General features: G+C 46.4%; 1 protein-coding gene across 1 annotated transcript; it reads right to left on the bottom strand.

Moving 5' to 3' along the window:
- Positions 1–6,754: 6,754 nt before the first annotated feature.
- Positions 6,755–8,017, bottom strand: LOC122010613 (E3 ubiquitin-protein ligase ATL4-like). Its single transcript, XM_042567131.1, has one exon. The coding sequence runs from the start codon at positions 7,938–7,940 to the stop codon at positions 6,993–6,995; it is 948 nt and encodes a 315-aa protein (XP_042423065.1). The 5' UTR covers positions 7,941–8,017; the 3' UTR covers positions 6,755–6,992.
- Between the last annotated feature and the right edge of the window lie 13,424 nt (positions 8,018–21,441).

Here is a 21,441-nt window from a genome sequence, read left to right as displayed (position 1 = left end):
TTCCTACAATTTGAGTTAGCGCAGCGGAAATAAAAAGTAGAAACGAAAATGGAGAAGATCAAACCTCAAACACGACGATATAACGAGGTTCGGAGATGATACTCCTACTCCTCGGCGTGTCCGTAAGGTGGATGAATCCTATCAATCCGTCGGTGGATGAGACCCCGGAAAACCGGCTAATAAAAACTCCTTCTGGGTGGAGAAACCTCACCACAATACCTTTTGCAACAGCAATAATGGAGTACAAAGAATAGAGCAAGAAACAATGGACAATATGAATGTAAAAACACCCTACCAAGTTTGTTTGTCTTCTCGTTGTCGACTGGAGTCCGTTGATGAAGCAGCAACTTCATGGATCCAACAATAGCAGCTAGAAAACCAGCCGACGGAAGCTCACTCGAAGCTTCAGAAATGAAGAGCTCAGCAAAGCTCAGATCGCAGTCTTGAGGAAGAAGAAGTTAATCTTTCTACCTTCACTGTAAAGGCTTATATGCTGCACCTGCAAAGAAGACAAAGAAGAATCCAGAAATCTAGCCGTTGAGTCACAACGGCTAAGCCTGGACAGATCAGGCTCCATCCTGATCGGTCCAGGAGGTCCCTCATCGGTCCACAAACCGATCAGGCATCGGTCCTGTATCCCTGATCGGTCTGTGGACCGATCAGGATACGGGTGGATCGGTCCACAGACCGATCCCCCCTTCTCTGAATCCCCTCGCTTCCTCAGATAACATCGCTTCCTGATCGTTCTACGGACCGATCAGATAACCCACAAAAAGCTTCTGTTGGGTTACTGATCAGTCACCAGACCGATCAGATAACTAAGGTATCACTGGATCGGTCAACAGAATACAACTCGAGTCAAGTCAACTCGAGTCGGGTCATCCAGGTCAACCTTGACCTAAGGTTGCACCAACAGTAACATCCTTGGTGGATGTCTATAACCTCAAAATGTCTAGATAGATATGCATGATCCCTAGATTAGGGCAAAACCAAAGTTTACATCTCACTAAAGAACTATAAGGTGACTTGTATGTATTTTTGTATACATTAGATGCAAGTGAGATGTTAGGATGATGAACAAAACTCAAGATATTGATTTAGTGCATTTTTATGAGTTTTAGGTTCATCAAAACACATAGTTATGTGTTTTTCAATCATTGGAAAAGCTAATGTACAAGTCATGTGCATTGAGCCCAAAGAATATGGTTGGATATTGGTTTTGAAAATGATTTTAAATATGATTTGAAAAATCTTGATGAAGACTATCTTTTGATAGTAATCATCATTGAATAGTTGAGCACAAACTTGGAAGAAAACACTAAACTTTTTACAAGTTTCCAAGTTTGTGTCAATCTTTGAAAATAGAAAGTATTTTCATAGAAAACTATTTTTCCTTGATAGTATATGCCCTAAGGAATGTCTACATGAATTTTCATGATTTTTTGATTTTTGTAGAATTTTAGGGGAGTTTCTGAAATTCACTGAAATAAATTTTCAATTTTTTAGAGCTCCAATCGATCACCCGATCGATTGGAGTGCCTCAATCGATCGGGTGATCGATTGAGAGGAGTTTTCCCGAGAGTAGAAGCTCGCTGGATCGATCAGTCGATCAATCCATGTAGTCTGAATCGATCAGTGGATCGATTCAGCAGGGTTCAATCGATTGGGACTCAACTTCAATCGATTCAAATGTTGATTTTGGCTGGGAAAGCTTATTTTCAGCATTTTTGGTCTATGCAGTCATTCCTAACCCCTCAAAAATATTTGTATATCTTTAGAGGGAGTTTTCATGATGAAAACAAGGATGGATTGGTTAAAGAAGACTAAGTAGAGGTTTAGATTGAGGTTTGGTTTCATTATTGAATTTTTGAATCTCAAACACTTCTAAATTTGGGTTTCCTATATGTTTAGGGATTCCAAGTCATTGTTGATGCAATGACAGAAGTAACGTGCATGTCTTTAGGGGGAGTTACTCTTTAAGGACATGAAAATCTATTTTTCATACACCTTGGAAGGTGGTTAACCTTCCTTAGCGTAAATGCTCGAGGTTGAGCATTTTTTAAAACAATGGGGAGTGGATATCCTCATTGGTTGTTTGTTCATGCTCATGGGTGAGCTTTGAAGGAAAATGAAGGGTATGAGACCTTCATTGGTTTAAGTGGTATATTCTCAAGGATGAGCGTTCAAAATAATGAAGGGTATGAGACATTCATTATTATGTTGTGAACAACGAGTGAAGTTGTAAACAACGTCGGGTAACTCTTCAGGGGGAGAGTTTTTGATGTGTTCCAATAGGGGAAGAATGTAGGGTTTAAGTTAGGTCTTCATTACCTAAGAGGGAGTTTGCCCTCTAGAAAAGGAGGAGAATGATGGGAATCCCCATTCATATATTGGCATGAAGGTATTTGAGGCTATGATATTAGCCTAACTTAAAGGAGGTATTGTCAAACATCAAAAAGGGGGAGATTGTTGGTGCAAGATTCCCTAGGTCAAGGTTGACCTGGTTGACTGAGCTTGAATTGGTTCAAGCTCGATTCTTGATGTTTGAGTTTCGATGTTCGACAATACATGGAGACAATACATGAAGATTGCAGGTGCAATTGTTCATGTGGGGAGATTGTTGGTACAATTCCCTTTTTTGTCAATGTTGACCAGTTCAGATGTGAAGGAGGGTCAAGTAGGTCAAGGTTGACTGGATACTTGACTGAAAAATCCTGGTGAGTGAAGCCAAGTGAAAGTCCTAGTGAGTGAAGATAGGCAGAAGGAAAGTCCTGATGAGTGAAGCCAGGCAGATGAGAAGTCCTAGTGAGTGAAGCTAGACAGAAGGAAAGTCATAGTGAGTGAAGAAAGGCAGAAGGAAAGACCTGGTGAGTGAAGCTAGGCAGATGAGAAGTCCTAGTGAGTGAAGCTAGGCAGAAGGAAAGTCCTGGTGAGTGAAGCCAGACAGATGAGAAGTCTTAGTGAGTGAAGCTAGGCAGAAGGAAAGTCCTGGTGAGTGAAGCCAAGCAAGGGAAATCCAGGTGGATCAAGGTTGATCGAACACCTGGTGGAGATAAGTCCAAGTGGGGCAAGGATGACCGGACACTTGGCAAGAGGAAAAAATTCCAAGTGGGTTAAAGGGATTGATAGGGACACTTGGTGAGGGAGTCCTAGCAGGTCGGGGGTGACCGGATGCTAGGCATGATGTACCAACAGGTCATGGTTGATCAGATGTTAGTTTAGGGGACTTTGGACTTGGTTTTGGGCAAAAACCATGAGCTGGATCGATCAGCCGATCGATTGGCTCATGCCCAATCGATTGGCTGATCAATTGGGTGAGTCCCCGCGACAAGCCTCCTCCCAATCGATCAATGGATCGATTGGGAGAAGCTAGCGATCACACAGAATAGCTCTGGATCGATCGGTCAATCGATTCAGAGCCTCCAATCGATCAGCTGATCGATTGGGAGCTGCGATTTCGTGCGATAAGCCCTGGATCAATCGGGCGATATATCCAAAGCCTCCCCAATCGATTGGGAGCAATCCAATCGATTGGGATTTGACCGTTGGCGCTGGATAAAGACGTTGGCGTGCAATTTCGTCGGCAGAACTCTTGGCTTTCTTCTCCAGTGACACCAGCGATTCCACAGCTTCACCACAGAGTTCTCACCGCCAGTTCTTGAAGATTCTTGGAGGCTTGTGCTGGTGCACGTCCAAGTCAAGAGGCAAGGAAGAAGTTAAGGTTAGGGTTTCTTGTGCAAACTTGTAAGATCTTATTGTATTTTGTTTCCCTTTCCTTTCTTCTTGTACTGAGAGCTTGTAAGGTTTCTCCGCCTTCGGTGGTTATCGAAAAGGAGTGTTTACATAGTGGAGGGTGCGTGAGTGTGTGGATCCTTGGACTAGTCACCTTTTCTTGAGGTGGATACCAAGTAAATCCCTAGAGTTAGCGTTGTTGTGTTGTTTCTTGTATTTTCCGCTGCTATCATCTTGAAGAAACAAGCAACGACGAGCACGAGATCGCGCTGAGCTATTCACCCCCCCCCCTCTAGCTACATTTTCAGTCTCAACAGTTTAAACCACTAAGAACAGATAAGTTAAATTTGGAATCAATAATGCTAAGTTCCGTTTTCGATTCCTAATTTAATTTCTAAAGAACACAATAGGTTGTTAGTAAAGGTTCAGGACTTGTACAAAATTTTTGTATAGGGGAACCGGTATGATATTCCGCATAGCAACCAACAATAAGCACATTAGTGCTCGCTCGGTCTTCACTCGGCCAATAATATACTAAAAGTTTTGTAAGGCCAAGTGCCTTTATGCTCAGTCGGGTTTTGCCCGACTGAGCATGTGTAAACACATTGGTGCTCGCTCGGCCTTTACTCGACCGATAATATACTAAAAGCTTTGTAAGGCCAAGTGCTGTTATGCTCGGTCGAGCTTTGTTCGGCCAAACGCATGTAAGTACAGTGATGCTCGCTCGGCTTTCACTCAGCCGGTAATATACTAAAAGGTTTGTAAGGCCAAGTGTCTTTATGCTCGATCAGACTTTGTCCGGCCGAACGCATGTAAGCACAGTGGTGCTCGCTCGGTTTTCACTCGGCCGGTAATATACTAAAAGCTTTGTAAAGCTAAGTGCCTTTATGCTCGGCCGGGTTTTGTCCGACCGAATGCATGTAAGTACAGTGGTTCTCGCTCGGTCTTCACTTGACCGGTAATGCACTAAAAGTTGTATAAGGCTAAGTACCTTTCCGCTCGGTTGAGCTTCGCTTGACCGAGCGCCTGCAGAAAGCTTTTTATTTGGTCGTTCATTATCCTATTAATCATTCATTCACCTAACTATAGACCCCTCCTATGAGTTGTAAATAAACTAAGCATTCGTGAACAAGTTTGGCGTTTGGCTTGGTAAATGCTTGTTTATGTTCATTCAATATATATAAGATTAATTAAACAAACAAGCTTGAACATCTCATTAAGCTAAACAAACAAACTTGAACGCATATGTATTCAGCTCGTTAACATTCGTGAACAATGTTCGTGAACAACGTTCATGAACAATGTTCACAAACCATATTCATTAATAAAACTCTTTTCAATATACTAAATAAAAAATAAAATAAAATAAAATAAATAAATTAAAATTATCAAGCTCAATAACCAATTAAACAACTAAAAGTTTCAAACAATCAAACATACTTGAATTGAGAGCTTGATAATATCTAAACGAACCAAGCTCAAGCCAAGTTCGAACCAAGCTCAAGCTAAGCTTGAATTTGGAGCTTGATAACATCTAAACGAATCAAGCTCAAGCCAAGCTTCAAACAAGCTCAAGCTCATAAAAAATAAACCAAGCCAAGCTTGAACACGCATTTCAAAAGCTTGGTTCATTTTAAGCTCGGCTCAGCTCGGCTTGGTTACCTTATCAAACAAGCTTGAACACCCCAAAGCTCGGCTTGGCTCGGCTTGTTTACAACCCTGTCTATAGACCCCTCCTATCTTTCTTGACCATGACTTCTACTTCATTCAATACGCTAGCCTATTATAACCCATATCATATATTATTCTAAGTTCTTTAGATATATCAGTTAATTTTTATCCAATTAATTGAGAATAGTAAATAGGATAAAATGGATATAAGATATGTGATTTGATAATTTTAAAATTTAGATACATCACTTAGATATCCTAAAACTTTATCTATGGTAATTTGCTGTTGTTGGACTATTTCTTTTTCTTTGTTACATGAAAATTACTTGATCAGAAAGTTCAGCAATGGCGGATGCTAAACTTTCTCGCACCAAAACAGTTTATTTCTTGAACCATGCAGCCACCGTCGGAGATCAGAGTTCACAACTAGTGGATTGCATTTTGCCATCTCAAACTTTCAGCTTGATGATTCAACATTTTGAGGTTATAATAATTCATTTGATTTATTATAGTAGTTGTATCTGTTTTTTCAGACTCCAAACTTTTCTGGTTTTCTGATTGTCAATTAATTTAGTTGTGTGCATGAGGTAGATATCTTTTGAGCACTGGTAGTTGAGACAGAAGCAAACCTAAATTCTGAAGACGGCTACAAAGTGGAACTGAAAATTACAATAAACCAATCACCATTGGTAATGGTTAGAATTAGATGAACTACTCATCCATGCATAGATTGGATGAGGCAGCACTGGCTTTTTAGGTTGAAGTTGCAGTCCTTCAAAGTTTTCAGGCCGGCAGTCTTTAGTCTGATACCACTATGGTGTCAGAAGCTGGTGCAGTATCTGGGTGGGTTGGTGATCAGAACTTGTCTTCCATCATTCCAAGTAGGAATTAATTCCGGCAATAAAAAAGTTAAATTTATTTTTTTTAAAGCAATTTTATAAAAAAAAATCACTTCGACTGATGTGACTTTTGATGGACATAGTAAACTTGGTTGCAAATGTGTATGAGCGGGTAAATTGGTCCCTGCAAGCTGGTGCCTACTTCGTCAACAAATTTATTCATCTAAAATGATGAATTCAACAGATTTTAGAGTTTAACAAAGACCTAAATAAAGTTCATGACGTTGTCAAGAAGAAGGTAAATTAATCTAGAGAAGTTCATAATAATGCTGTATTTATAAGGTTCGCTTTCATACGAATTGTTACTCAGAGTTGACACCAAGAAATAGACATCCATTGTTGGCATCTAACATTGGAAATTAGTAAGGGGTAAGAGTGCTCTTTTTATATAGAACGGTCTTTTGATATATATATTTTTTAAAATAGAGTGTTCTTTTTAATGTGATGAAAATAAAGAGCAGTCTTTTTATTTTCCGTCATAAAAACTTTAACAAGGTTTTTTTTTTGAGCTAAATAATATATTTTCTTTAAAAAAAAAGGAAAATGAAGAAAACAACGGAGATCTGGCAACCTTTTCTTAGATCTCGGCCGTCCAATTTATAACGATGTTTTATGCAGGAAGATAACCGCAAGGGCATCATGATTAAGGAATCTTCTGAATCGTGCTTTGGGTAATTGACGATTATACCCCTACGGACCACTAAAGTCTTCTTGGTGAATGGCCCAACTGCCGCCAAAGTCTTCCTGGTTGACGGCCCACCTGCCGGAGTATTCGAACGACGACGCAGCAGATGGGAACGAAGAAGACCGGGACGAGAGCTGTCGGTCGGTACAATCCCTTAGCCACCTCGTTGGTTCCCCACCGGCCGTCGCCGCCGCGACCTCATCACCCGGCGAAGACATCCTGGATGAGCTGATTCGCACTAGTGCCTCCTCGATATCCTCCTCCATTGGGTCGTTGCCGATGGAATACAAGAGGCGGCTCGGAGGAGAAGCCAGGGGAGAGGGAAGAGAGATATTCCTCGATTCGCCTTCCGGAAAGCTTCTCGCTTGGACGCCGCTGCTAGTCATCTTGACGGGAGGCGGCGGCGCCGCAGATAACGGCGGCTGCGGGAGAGTGACGGGGGCGCGGCAGAGAGGACAGGACGGTGAGTTCTGGATCCACGTGTCGACGCATCCGGCGTGGAAAGAGTGGAAGCAGGCGGGGAGGAGACGGAGATCCTCACCTGGCCGGAAGGAGCGGAGGCAGACGGCGCAATCCGGAGAGGATTTGGAGAGGGCCGAGAGAGCGGAGCCGAGGCTGTAGAGGGGGAGGGAGTCGATTAGAACCGAGTTCAACTTCTTCTCTGAAGGGCGGGCACTGTCGTCAGCCGCGGCAGGGCCAGATGGTTCGTTCGGATCGAGGAACGAATCGGAGGCGACGGCTGAATAGGAGCGGCGGAGGCGGAGGACGAGGCGAATGAAGAAGCAAGCGAGGAAGCTGAAGCCGACGATGGCGGAGATTATAAGAAGGGTCCAGCCCAAGGATATCGAAGACGACGAGGAGGGGACGGGCGGAGGGAACTGTTTGGGGTCAACCGCCAACGGCGGGTGTTTCAGGATTGGCGGCGGCGGCGGCCGAAGCAAGTCGTCGTTCATGGCGAAGGCCAAGGAATGATTCGATGGGTATTAACGCAAATGAATCATAAGTAGGCGTGGGTGCAATAAATGTGCCGCTGGGGTAAGTACCTTAGCATAAATATTTTTAATTTCCGTCAAAAATAATTAAATCAGATAATTCTATCAATAAAAAAAATACAAATAGCTGACTGTTTGAGATAAGATGGTTGTTGTGATATTACCCCTTAACAAATCACGATTGTTTAATGAGAACAAAGGAGACTTAGTTGACTTGTTAGTTGACTTGTAACAATAACAATTTGTGTTATAAACTAACAATTTAATGAGATAAGATGGTTGTTAGTCGACTTGTAACAATTGTTTATATATAGCGCTCGTACAAGTGAGACTTGACTCTCCGGTCTCATTTGATCATAGAGTGATGATTCGATCATATTTAGGGGGTGTTTGATTTTTTTTCCAAAGAATAGGAATCGGAATGAGAATCATTATATTGTGGAATGAAAATGAGTATAAGCATGAATATCACTCTTAAAGGCAATGTTTTGTTAGTTACATATTTTCTATCGGAATAAATCAAATTTTTCTTTTTTACCCTTAAAGGAAAATAAGAAAAAATTAGATGTGAGAGAAAGATGAATGTGAGAGAAAAATATGATGAAAGAAAATTGATCCTGTCCGAATCGTCGAACCAAAGGACGCTGGGCACGTGGCGCTCTCCTAGTCGCTGACGCAGGCCTCCAAAGCTCCGGCGATCCTGCACAGAAGTCGGGCCGGGAAGGGGTTCCCGGCGGCGACCCTCTGATGCTCAAGTCAGGTAAGCGGACAGAAAAAGGGTGACTCCGAAATGCGTAGAATGCATACCTCCGGCAAAGGAAGAGGCTCTTCATATAGAACGGTGAGAGAACTAGTGCACGTCCACCGAGGCGTATAAGTGTCCGCAGCCCATACCTCGGTATGTACCTGTCAGAGAGCTTACCTGACACCATACTGCTGCAGTTCAGTCATGTCTTCAATGGGACAACAGAACACCTTGTTGTCAAACTTAGAGTATGGCCTAGCCATAAGACTTGACGGCTGTCAGAAGATGTTCCTATCCTTCAACCACCGCCCGGCCGGGACGTCCGTCCGGCCGACCGGCGTGAATAGCGTCGTCCGGATGGCCTTAATTTCCCGCGCCAGCCGGGCGGCGCGCCCATTATGTCCTGCCCTCTTTTAGCCCTTCCACTCGGCAATTTACTACTTCATTGAGCGTCGGAACCCCAACTCCTATCAGGGCGTCTTTCACTATCAGACGTGTACGGGCAGGCCGATCGGCGTGCCCTTTTTCCATGCGTCCGGTCGGCTCACCCTTCTTTGACGGACCACCTGGCCTTTTGACCTCCACGTGGCATTGACCCCTCTTTAGGGGGTCCCGGGCTCTTACCACCGGATCACTTGCCTCCCCCTCGAGTCTAGTCGAAGGAGGCGAAGTCCGACTGACTGGACTGCCGCTCTGACTGAGCATTGATTGCTGCATTGGGCCGATCGGCAAGGCGTAAGGATGCTCATCCGTCCGGCGGTATCTTGTCCATGCCTTGTGTTTTCTTGGCATCCATGTCCGATGCTCTCCCCTATTATCCATCACGTGCGCTGAGCACGGTAAGGGGAGCCCATTAAATGCGGCCAATATCCTGCTGACACATGGCGATCGTGCGTTTGTCAGCGTATGGCGGTGGCGTCACTTCCGATGGGACAGCTGTCGTTTGAAATGAACGGCTGGATGATGACCTCGTTAACAACGACCTGGATCGGACGGTGGAGGTTGATCCCGGGCGGCGATATAAAGCCCACGTCTCCGTCTCCGCCGCCTTATTGGTTCCTCCTCCTCCGGCGCTCCTCTACCCGCTTTTTTCTCCGACGACCTTGCCCCTCAACTCTTCGGCAACCCCAGGCCCCCGTCGATCATCTTTCTTGCTCGTAAGACCCTCTTTCTCGTTCCCACCGTTTTCTTCTTGCTATTAATCGTTTCCTTCAGGCGATTTTCCTCCATTTCTTGCTTGAACCTTCCCCTTTTGTCCCGCATTCCTGTCTTTCGATCATGACTAGTACTTCGCAGTCAATCGGCGGTGCTCCGGGTCTATGGTACTCGATCATGGAAAGTCGTTTTGACGAGGAGGACGCGTTGCGTCTCGCTAGGACTTACGACATTCCTTCCGACCACCAAATAGTATTAGCCACACCGGCCGATCGGCCTCATGCACCACCGATCGACACAGTTCTTTTCTTCCGAGACCAATTTCTGGCCGGACTACGCTTCACACCCCATGAATTTTTCCTGCAAGTCTGCAATTACTTCCGCATTCCGCTCGGCCAGGTAGTTCCTAACTCCATTAGGCTGCTGAGCGGAGTAATAGTTTTGTTCAAACTGAACGGCATCCCCTTAGATCCAAAAATCTTCCACTACTTTTACTATCCCAAGCAAGCCGAGTGGGGTACTTTTGTTTTTCAATCTAGGATAGGTTTCGTACTCTTCGATAACATGCCGAGCTCCAACAAACATTGGAAGGAGCATTTTTTCTATATACGTTTTCCCGAGCGGCCAACCTTTCGGACCAAGTGGCAGACGGCGATGCCGGCGCAACCGGAGCTCGGCAAATTTAGAGGCGACGCAGCCTACCTTCATGCAGCTAATGCACATATTCGGCTTGTCCTCTACCACAGCCGACCTGCCCTGCAGCATGAGTAAGTTCCCTTATCTTCCCGTTTGTTTTGTTCTAACTGATTTATTTTGCAGCTGAAGTCATGTGGCGCGCCAAAGCTACCGAGAAGCTCAAATTGAAGGCCGCCCAGATCGAGGCGGTGACGAACAAGGAGGCCGCCGAACGGGGCCTTTCTGCAGCTGATCCGGCCGGTGAAGAAGGTGAGGGGACACCAACTGTCCCCGAAGCTTCAGACGCCCCTGCCTCTCACGAGGAGGCAGCGGGCGACATAGAACCTCCTACCCAAGCCGAGGTGGAGGGCCGCTCGGCGGACGATGTTCCGCTAGTCACTCGGAAGCGCCGCCGGCCAGAATCTGCGTCTGCCTCCACTCCACTTAATGAGCCATCGCCCGAGCGGGGCCCGGATGCTACGATGTTGTCCGGGACGATTTCCCTCGAGAGTACTCCGACCCCTCATGGCTCTCCGAGGGCCAGCTCTGAGGTGCCACCATCCAGCCCTTCCAGAACTCTGCGCCGTATCAGGCGTTTCGGCGACCTCCCCTCCTCGTCCACCGGTAAGGCCGATGCCTCTCAGAGCGAGCCGAGCGGCTCGAATTTAATTAAGATCGTTCTGCGCCTCCCCTCAGAGAGATACATGGCTGCTGCTGATCGGCCCGTGGTTCCCGAGCAGCAGATCACCTTGACGGGCCACCTTGCAAAAGCTTGGGAGGACGCTCGGCGTCGCATAAAAGAGATGACTCCTGGGCAGCTCGGCGACAGCAACCTCCAACAGGCCACCGGGGTATGCCCTTCCTCTTTATTCGTGCAGTTGAATTAAGTTTTTAACCTATTCACCTTTGATCGTAGAACTGGGTGGAGCAGATTGCTATTAGCAATCGGTTGGCCGAGCTGGAGGACGAACTGAGAAAATTTAAAACCGCCGGGGACAACCAGCAATCGACGGCCGCTCTAGAGAAGGCCAAGAAATCACTGGAAGCCGAACGGAAAAGGGCTTCCGATCTGGCGAGCAAGGTCGTCCGACTTGAGGCGATGATCAAGCAACGAGATAAGGAGATCAAGACGGCGACCACCAGGAAGCTCCAGGCCATCGAGGATATGGACCGCATGAAGGTGGAGATCAGGGGGCTGGAACAACGGATCAAAGATTTGGATGCCCTGCTAGCCACCGAGAAAGAGAGCCGCTCGGCCGATCTCCAAAGATTTGATGGAGATTTGAAGGATATTCAGGCCGCCAGCGACGCTGCCCACGCCGCGCTCAAAGAATATCAAGAGGGGGAGTCGGCTCGCTCCGAAGAAGGGAGGAAGGCGTTCCTCCGCTCGGAAGACTTCGGAGAGAAGTTTACCGACAAGATATCCCTCACTTTCGAGGAGGCGATCAAGGCGGCGGTGGGCTATCTGAAGACCAAAGGCCACCTGCCTGCCGAGCTGACCATCCCCCCCGAGGACCTCGCGAGCGTGATGGACTCCATCCCCGACGCTCTTTTTGATTTTGATGCGTGAGGAGCGTTTTCATGAACTTTTTTGTATTCCCGCCGTTTGGCCCAACTTTTTTCTGTAATGACTTGTTTGATTAAGTGTTCTTTATATCCTTTCCGCTCGGCTCAATTCGATCGTCTTAATTACATCTATCATGCGACCGCGCAGCCGCTAAGCTTTCGAACGTAACCACTCGGCATTTTCATGCTAAGATCCCTAACTTTCACTGACCAACTTTTTCTTTGTGCCTTACCCCCAAAGAGATTTTCCGTACATTTTTAATGAGAGAGCCGCTCAGCCGTATAACCAGGCTATCGTTGATTGTATCATGTGACTGGCTATCCGCTCGGACGTTTATAGACGCCGGCTCGTCTCTCGATATTTAACGTCGGAGCTCGACGGCCTTCCGCTCGGACGTTTATAGACGCCGGCTCGTCTCTCGATATTTAACGTCGGAGCTCGACGGCCTTCCGCTCGGACGTTTATAGACGCCGGCTCGTCTCTCGATATTTAACGTCGGAGCTCGACGGCCTTCCGCTCGGACGTTTATAGGCGCGTCTCTCGATATTTAACGCCGGAGTTCGACGGCCTTCCGCTCGGAAGTTTATAGACGCCGGCTCATCTCGATATTTAACGTCGGAGCTCGGCGGCCTTCCGCTCGGGCGTTTATAGACGCCGCTCGTCTCGATATTTAACGTCGGGCTCGGCGGCCTTCCTTCGGGCGTTTATAGCGTCGTCTCGTCTCGATATTTCGGAGCTCGGCGGCCTTCCGCTCGGGCGTTTATAGACGTCGGCTCGTCTCGATATTTAACGTCGGAGCTCGGCGGGCTTCCGCTCGAACGTTTATAGACGCCGGCTCGTCTCGATATTTAACGTCGGGGCTCGACGGGCTTCCGGCCGGGGCGTTTATAGACGCCGGCTCGTCTCTCGATATTTAACGTCGGAGCTCGGCGGCCTTCCGCTCGGACGTTTATAGACGCCGGCTCGTCTCTCGATATTTAACGTCGGAGCTCGACGGTCTTCCGCTCGGACGTTTATAGACGCCGGCTCGTCTCTCGATATTTAACGTCGGAGCTCGACGGCCTTCCGCTCGGATGTTTATAGACGCCGGCTCGTCTCTCGATATTTAACGTCGGAGCTCGATGCCCTTCCGCTCGGACGTTTATAGACGCCGGCTCGTCTCTCGATATTTAACGTCGGAGCTCGACGGCCTTCCGCTCGGACGTTTATAGACGCCGGCTCGTCTCTCGATATTTAACGTCGGAGCTCGACGGCCTTCCGCTCGGACGTTTATAGAGGCCGGCTACTTGCAAAATGATGGAGGAAGGCCGTTCGGAAGTCCTTAAAGCTTGTGATGGATCCGTCCGGCAGCCTCCGGAACCACCGTTGAGCCGATCCCGAGAGAGTGGTGAGAAAAACTCGGCATTTTACTCCATCTGTGTACTGATGGAGAGTGGCTGTGTTATCGAACTTACCCAGATGATCATCCGGGTCGGTCGTCCCATTATACTCGCCGATCGTCGGAGGCACGTAGTGCTTGGGCAGAGGGTCTTGTAGAATGACCTCCGAAAATTGGCGATTGACCCGCTCGGGAGATGCGTCCGCTCGGGGGGCTTTCCCTTTTCTGTTGTCCCGTCTTGGTATTTCATCCAAAGATGATCCCCGTTCTCGATTAGTTGCTACAGCTTCAGGAGTGCGGAAGAGGGCCCGATGGAATGGTACTGTCGCTGGTGGTGCTTCCGCTCGGCCACCAGACGCTGATGTTGCTTGTTGTTCCGGACGCTCGGCTGTGGCTTTCTATTTTTGCTCCACAAGCTTGGCGGCCCTTATCTCGATCAGAGCATCGAGTTCGTCGTTCGAAAGCGTCACTAGGTGTTGTCGTCCAGCCTCGTCCATTGTTTCCGCTCGGATACAGGAACGTTCCCACAGACGGCGCCAAATTGATCCTGTCCGAATCGTCGAACCAAAGGACGCTGGGCACGTGGCGCTCTCCTAGTCGCTGACGCAGGCCTCCAAAGCTCCGGTGATCCTGCACAGAAGTCGGGCCGGGAAGGGGTTCCCGGCGGCGACCCTCCGATGCTCAAGTCAGGTAAGCGGACAGAAAAAGGGTGACTCCGAAATGCGTAGAATGCATACCTCCGGCAAAGGAAGAGGCTCTTTATATAGAGCGGTGAGAGAACTAGTGCACGCCCACCGAGGCGTATAAGTGTCCGCAGCCCATACCTCGGTATGTACCTGTCAGAGAGCTTACCTGACACCATACTGCTACAGTTCAGTCATGTCTTCGATGGGACAACAGAACACCTTGTTGTCAGACTTAGAGTATGGCCTAGCCATAGGACTTGACGGCTGTCAAAAGATGTTCCTATCCTTCAACCACCGCCCCGCCGGGACGTCCGTCCGGCCGACCGGCGTGAATAGCGTCGTTCGGATGGCCTTAATTTCCCGCGCCAGCCGGGCGGCGCGCCCATTATGTCCTGCCCTCTCTTAGCCCTTCCGCTCGGCAATTTACTACTTCATTGAGCGTCGGAACCCCGACTCCTGTCATGGCGTCTTTCACTATCAGACGTGTACGGGCAGGCCGATCGGCGTGCCCTTTTTCCATGCGTCCGGTCGGCTCACCCTTCTTCGACGGACCACCTGGCCTTTTGACCTCCACGTGGCATTGACCCCTCTTTAGGGGGTCCCGGGCTCTTACCACCGGATCAAAAATGATGAAAGAAAAAGTATGATGAGAGAGAAAGTGTGATGAGAAAGAATGAAAAGAGAGAAAGTGTGATGAGAGAAAATGAGAAAAGAGAGTGTGATAGGAAAGAGCATAATGAGAGAAGATGAGAGAGCAAATATGATGTGAGAGAAAGTATGATGAGAGAGGATGAAAAGAGAGAAAATGTAATAAGGAAAAATGAGAAGAGAGTGTGATGAGAGAGATTGAGGAGAGAGAAAGTGTGATGAGAAAAAAAAGAAAATAGTGAGTGTGATGGGAGAGATTGAGGAGAGAGAAAGTATGATGAGGGAGAAAGTATGATGAGAGAGAAAGTGTGTTGAGGAAAAAAAGGAGGAAGTGTGACAAGGGAGATTGAGGAGAGAGAAAGTGTGATGAGAGCGAAAGTGTGATGAGAAAAAAAGAGAAGAGAGTGTGATGGGAGAGATTGAGGAGAGAGAAAATATGCTGAGAGAGAAAGTATGATGAGAAAAAAAAATGAAGAGAGTGTGATGGAAGAGATTGTGGAGAGAGAAAGTATGATGAGAGAGAAAGTGTAATGAGAAAAAAAGATGAAAGAAAGTGTGATAGGAGAGATTAAGGAGAGAGAATGTGTGTGATAAAATGATGAGAGAGAACAAGGAGAGAGAAGTGATATGAAAGAAAAAATAAATAAATATATTTTGATATTTGATATTAAGGGAGAAAATTTTAGTTTTAGGTCAAGGGTATTTTTAGAATAAGGGAATATTTTGATTGATGAAAATAGGGTAATGGATCATTGAAGGGGAGCTACATGGGAATGAGTTATTACCCAATTTCAAAGATTCATTTTCTTATTTGTATTTTGTATTCCTATTCCTATAATCCAAATATTAACAATGACAATTAATAATTCTCATTCTTATTCCCCACTCTTATTCTCCTAAATCAAATGCCCCCTTAATATATCCTCCCATGGTTGATGTCTCTGGTGTTCATAGGTGGTGGATGTCATTAGTGTCTTGCTTAACTACTCCCATAATCTCCTTGGACGGCTGTAAACAAAAGTCAAGTTGTGCGGTGTTTATCGAGGTAAGTCTAAGTCAAATTAAATTAAATTTAAAATAAATCACGCTGTTAAAATCATTGTCGACACTATGAAATTCGTTATTTCTATCCAATTTCCAATTTCGGGAGGAAATGGAATGAACCAATTTTGCTTCCCGTATGTAAAAAAAATCAGATATTCAATTTTTTCCAGTTAATTTTAGAGATATATGATGTTTTTTTTTTAGTTCATTTTATGGGGGTATGGACATTCCAAAAGATGACTTTCAAAATTATTTTAATTTGAATTAAATTAAAAAAAAAAAAAAAAAAAAAAGACTGTGACAGACAAATTTGAAGACCTCATGGCTATTTAGCAAGTCATAACTGCTCGACCGCAATTTCATAGTTAAGAGATTACAAAATTATGAGAAAGTACTTGAATTGACATTGATACGGTGATAAAAAGAGATTTTATTAAAGATGAGTTAAAGTAGAAAATAACGGTTGATGTGGAGGTCAAAATTAAAATAGTCAAAGGCCTAAGACCATAGATCAAGTGCAGTTGATTAAACAGGCCTTCAGATCAGGTGAAGTTGACCGAACGGGCCTCCAATGCAGGTCAGATGCGACCATCTAAACAGTCATCCTCTAAAAACTTACAATCGAGGTTAAGAGATAAATAGTAAATTTTCTAACCCACCATTCTTGTCGATCGAACATGGCATTCGATCAGACAAAAGACATCCCTCTGATAATAGAAAAGTCGAGTGAAGGACAAAATGATAGCTCTATTTAATACGATCGAGCTAGCTTGTCCTTGGCGAATGACTTTTGGTCGATTTATAGTGTGACTCATCTATGTATCTCATTGTACTCTTTTAGAAGTTTATATTGCCAACAACAGAGCATGTCCAGTATATAAATCGTACTTTGAAAGTTTCTGGCCTGTCACATCAGAGGTTTACGTACCCGCTTAAGGAAAGATATTAGAGACACTTTTTTGACTTGTCTGTTCCTAGGATGCTTTGAAAAATGTGCATACGCTTTTGTTGTGCAAAAGAATGCCCACATATCTCCACAATGACACGATATTGCCCACTTTGGGCCTGGACCCTCATGGCTTTGCTCTTGGGCTCTCCCCAAAAGGTCTTATCTCAATGGAGATATCATGCATCCTTTTAACCCCATGATCTTTACCAAATCTTTCAAATGTGAGACTTTGATTGAACCCCAATAATTCTCCCCTCAAACGAAGAACCACAATTACTCTTATGGTCCGGGCCTCCCCGCAAGCATTTGGTCACACTGACCTGCTCTGGGCCTCCCCACAAGCATCCGCACCCGGTCACCCTGACCTACTCCGGGCCTCCCCCGAGCATCTGATCACCCTGACCTGCTCCAAACCTTCCCGCAAGTATCCAGTCATCTTGACTTGCTACGGGTCTCCCCGCGAGTATTCGGTCACCCTGACCTGCTCCAGACCTTCCCGCAAATATCCAGTCATCCTGACTTGCTTCATGCCTCTCCGCGAGTATCCGGTCACCCTAACCTGCTTTGGAGCCTTTCCTACAAGCATCCGGTTATCCTGACCTATTCCGGGCCTCTCCGTAAGCAGCTTGATCCAGTCAATTTTGACATGCTTCGGGCCTATCCGTGAATATCCGGTTACCTTAACCTACTTCGGGCCTCCCTACGAGCATCCGGTCACCCTGACCTACTTGTCTCCCTGCAAGTATTCGATCACCTTGACATGCTCCAGGCCTCCTTGCAAGCATCCAATCATCCTGACCTACTCTGGGTCCACCCTCAACTTCGTTCAAGGCCACCCCACATGGCATCTGGTCCGGATCATGACTCTGATACCATTTGTTGTGCTCAAAAGGATGTTCACATATCTCCACAATGGTATGATATTGTCCACTTTGGCCCTGGGCCCTCATGACTTTGCTCTTGGGCTCTCCCCAAAAGGCCTCATACCAATAGAGATATCATGCATCCTTTTAACCCCCATGATCTTTACCAAATCTTTCCAATATGAGACTTTAATTGAACCCCAACAATTGACTCCACCTTGCTGAACACCCAGTTTTCTGACCAACCCTGTAAGCCATAAAGCTTCCTTCAGTGCTTCAGCTGCTGCCATGTACTCGGACTCCGTAGTAGATAATGCAACAATAGATTGTATCATAAATTTTCAACAAATAAGTCCTCCTGCCATAGTGAATACGTATCCTGTAGTAGATCTCCTGTTATCTAAATCTCCTGCATAGTCTGCATCTACGTACCCAGCAACTGAAGGATCTTCCGGTTGTCTACTGAACATGATGTCATAATCAGTTGTATTTCTCAAGTATCTGAAAATCCATTTCACTGCATCCCAATGTGGTCGACCAGGATTTGAGAGAAACTTACTCATACTAACAACTTGCGCTAAATCTGGTCTCATGCAAACCATGGCATACATCTGACAACTAACTGCACTGGCATAAGGAACCTTTGACATCTCTTAGATCTCGTCATCCGTCTTTGGACACTGTTTACTGGATAACTTGAAGTGATGCGCCAGGGATGTGCTCACCAACTTTGCATTCTTTATGTTGAACCTATCCAGCACCTTCTCCACATAGTTACGTTGAGACAACCATAATCTCCCTACAGCTCTGATATCATTTGTTGTGCCTAAAGGATGTTCACATATCTCCACAATGACATGATATTGTCCACTTTGGGCCTGGACCCTCATGGTTTTGCTCTTGAGCTCTCTCCAAAAGGTCTCATGCCAATGGAAATATCATGCATCCTTTTAACCCCATGATCTTTACCAAATCTTTTCAATGTGAGACTTTGATTGAATCTCAACAATCCTCCCCTCAAATGAAGGACCACAATTACTCTCATGGTTCGGGCCTCCCTGCGAGCATTTGGTCACACTGACCTGCGCTGGGCCTCCCCGCAAGCATCTGCACCCGGTTACCTTGACCTACTCCGAGGCTCCCTGTGAGCATTCGATCACCTTGACCTGCTTCGGGCCTCCCTGTGAGCATCCGGTCACCCTGACCTACTCGCCTCCCTGCGAGCATCTGATCACCCTGACATGCTCTAAACCTCCCCGTAAGCATCCAGTTATCTTGACTTGCTTTGGGTCTCCTCGCCAGTATCCGGTCATCCTGACCTGCTAAGCATCCGGTCATCCTGACCTATTCCAAACCTCCCCATAAGCAGCTTGATCCGGTCAATTTTGACCTGCTTCGAGCCTATCCATGAACATTCGGTTACCTTAACCTGCTTCGGACCTCCATACGAGCATCCGGTCACCCTGACCTACTTGTCTCCCTGCAAGTATCCGATCACCTTGACCTGCTCCAGGCTTCCTTGTAAGCATCCAGTCATCCTGACCTACTCCGGGTCCACCCTTAACTTCATTCAAGGCCACCCCACAGGCATCTGGTCCGAACCATGACTCTGATACCATTTGTTGTGCCCAAAAGGATGTTCACATATCTCCACAATGGTATGATATTGTCCACTTTGGCCCTGGGCCCTCATGACTTTGCTCTTGGGCTCTCCCCCAAAAGACCTCATACCAATAGAGATAACATGCATCCTTTTAACCCCATAATCTTTACCAAATCTTTCCAATGTAGGACTTTGATTGAACCCCAATAGCTTTGAAATTCGTGCACCAATGCTACATTGACACTATAAAAGGGGATCTCCATCCACAGGCGAAGATGTGCGATGCTTCATTGTTCTACATACTTTTCACTACTGCTCATTGCTACTATTCTACTGAGCTGGATACTGACTTGAGCATCGGAGGGCTAATGCTAAAGACCCCTTCCCGGCCCAACACTAAATCTCCCGGTCTTGTAGGACAACAAGGAGTCTTCTTTTGGTCTGCATTAGAGCCACCGTGAAGTCTTCTTCCAGTCAACACTAGAGTCGCGTTCCCAACCTGCCATTTTCTCAGCTTTCGGGCAGGATTATATTTAGCATCGTCTGTGGGAACTATACCTGCATCTGAAACTTGAAGATGAAAGACGTCGGTTGGATGACTCACCACCATGATGCTAACCCAAGAAGATTTAGAGATACTAATAAATGCTTGACATGCAAAGATAGTGCAGCAACAAGAGACAACAACCAATTGTCGAGTGTCTAACGCCCCACCGTGTCGACAATAGGTCAACGAGCTGACCTAAGAACCCAAGCGAGAGACATTGTCGGCCGCAAGTCGAACCATAGGCCGACTGGTGCATTCTAAGAAGCACCGAACGTGATGATCTCATATCACCGAGCATTATTCCGCACACCCTTGGAAGAGCATAGTCGAGCATAAAGGGCACAAGGATCATCTTCCAAGAATGCTCCCGCCAGGCGTAGGCGGAAATGCAAGGTATCCTGACTAGACGACTCTCCCGAACGGATCAACATATAGTTCTTTTGATAAATCCTCGATAATCAGTTGCCACCTTATAAGCCTCTAATGATCAAAGAGTACACTGGAGTCAACTGACCCCGAGGACCATCTAATCAAATTCGACAACACCATTACACCGACGGAGTCAAGTTATGAATATTCCTCACCACACTCCTCGGATCGGCACAAAGATGGTTCAAACGCCTATCGATCGGATCCATCTGCATCTTTAAAGACTTCTGAACGGCTTTCTTTCAGTATTTAGTTAGCAGTTGCCGCTACCAAAAAATGAACGTGAACCTGTTCGTTGTCAAACAAGGGCCCAAGGAAGTACTACGAGCCTATATAAAGAGATTCAACCAAGTGGCCATGGACGTCCCGTCAGCCACCCTGGAAATCTTGGTAAGTTATTCCCAAGGACTTACAGATGGCGATTTCTTTCACTTACTCATCCAGAAGCCCCCAAGAGTCTTTGACCATCTGCTTGGGTGGCTACTAAGTACATTAACGTCAAATATGCCCAGTCAACTCGGAAGAAGGATGTGATTTTGAGTTGGTAGTTGTCCCGGAGCACCGAGCAACCCACACTCAGCCACGACCAAAAGGATCCCAAGCGGGCACAACTCAGCAACATCAGGAGCCCCGAACCCATGCAATCTAGTATGTCGAGGCCAAGTAGGCAAAATTCATCGAGCCTCGATAGTGGACCTGACTCTTCTGCTCATACCACCGCTAAGCAACTCACAACACGAGGGATTGCTATCATCTCAACTCAAAGCCACACTGACCAACTCCTCAAAGATTCCGTCGTTGATCTCCATCTCCTGATTGCCACCATCACCGCCAATTGGGCGGACAATATGAGGAGGGCATGGCGACTCCCGAGTAACACCAACCACATCCCCAACAAAGGGATAGTTAGAGGCCTACTCTAGCGTCCGTCGAGCGGCCACGCCCGTCAGCTCGAGAAGAAGAGAATCGTAGCAATGCCGCTCGGGGCAACATCAACATGATCGCGCGAGACCTGATCGACGGTGATTCTAATCGGGCTCAAAAGTCACATGTCAGGCGATTAGAAATCCGTGCAGGCAGGTCTAGCAAAGAAAAAGCATAGTGACCAAAAATCAGTTTTGGTGTCCAAGATTTGGAGGGAGTCAAAGTCCTTCACGATGATGCATTGATCGT

This window comes from Zingiber officinale, chromosome 1A (assembly GCF_018446385.1).
Source record: "Zingiber officinale cultivar Zhangliang chromosome 1A, Zo_v1.1, whole genome shotgun sequence".
NCBI lineage: Eukaryota > Viridiplantae > Streptophyta > Magnoliopsida > Zingiberales > Zingiberaceae > Zingiber > Zingiber officinale.
The sequence above is the reverse complement of the archived record's forward strand: the minus strand, read 5'-3'. Positions and strand labels throughout refer to the sequence as shown.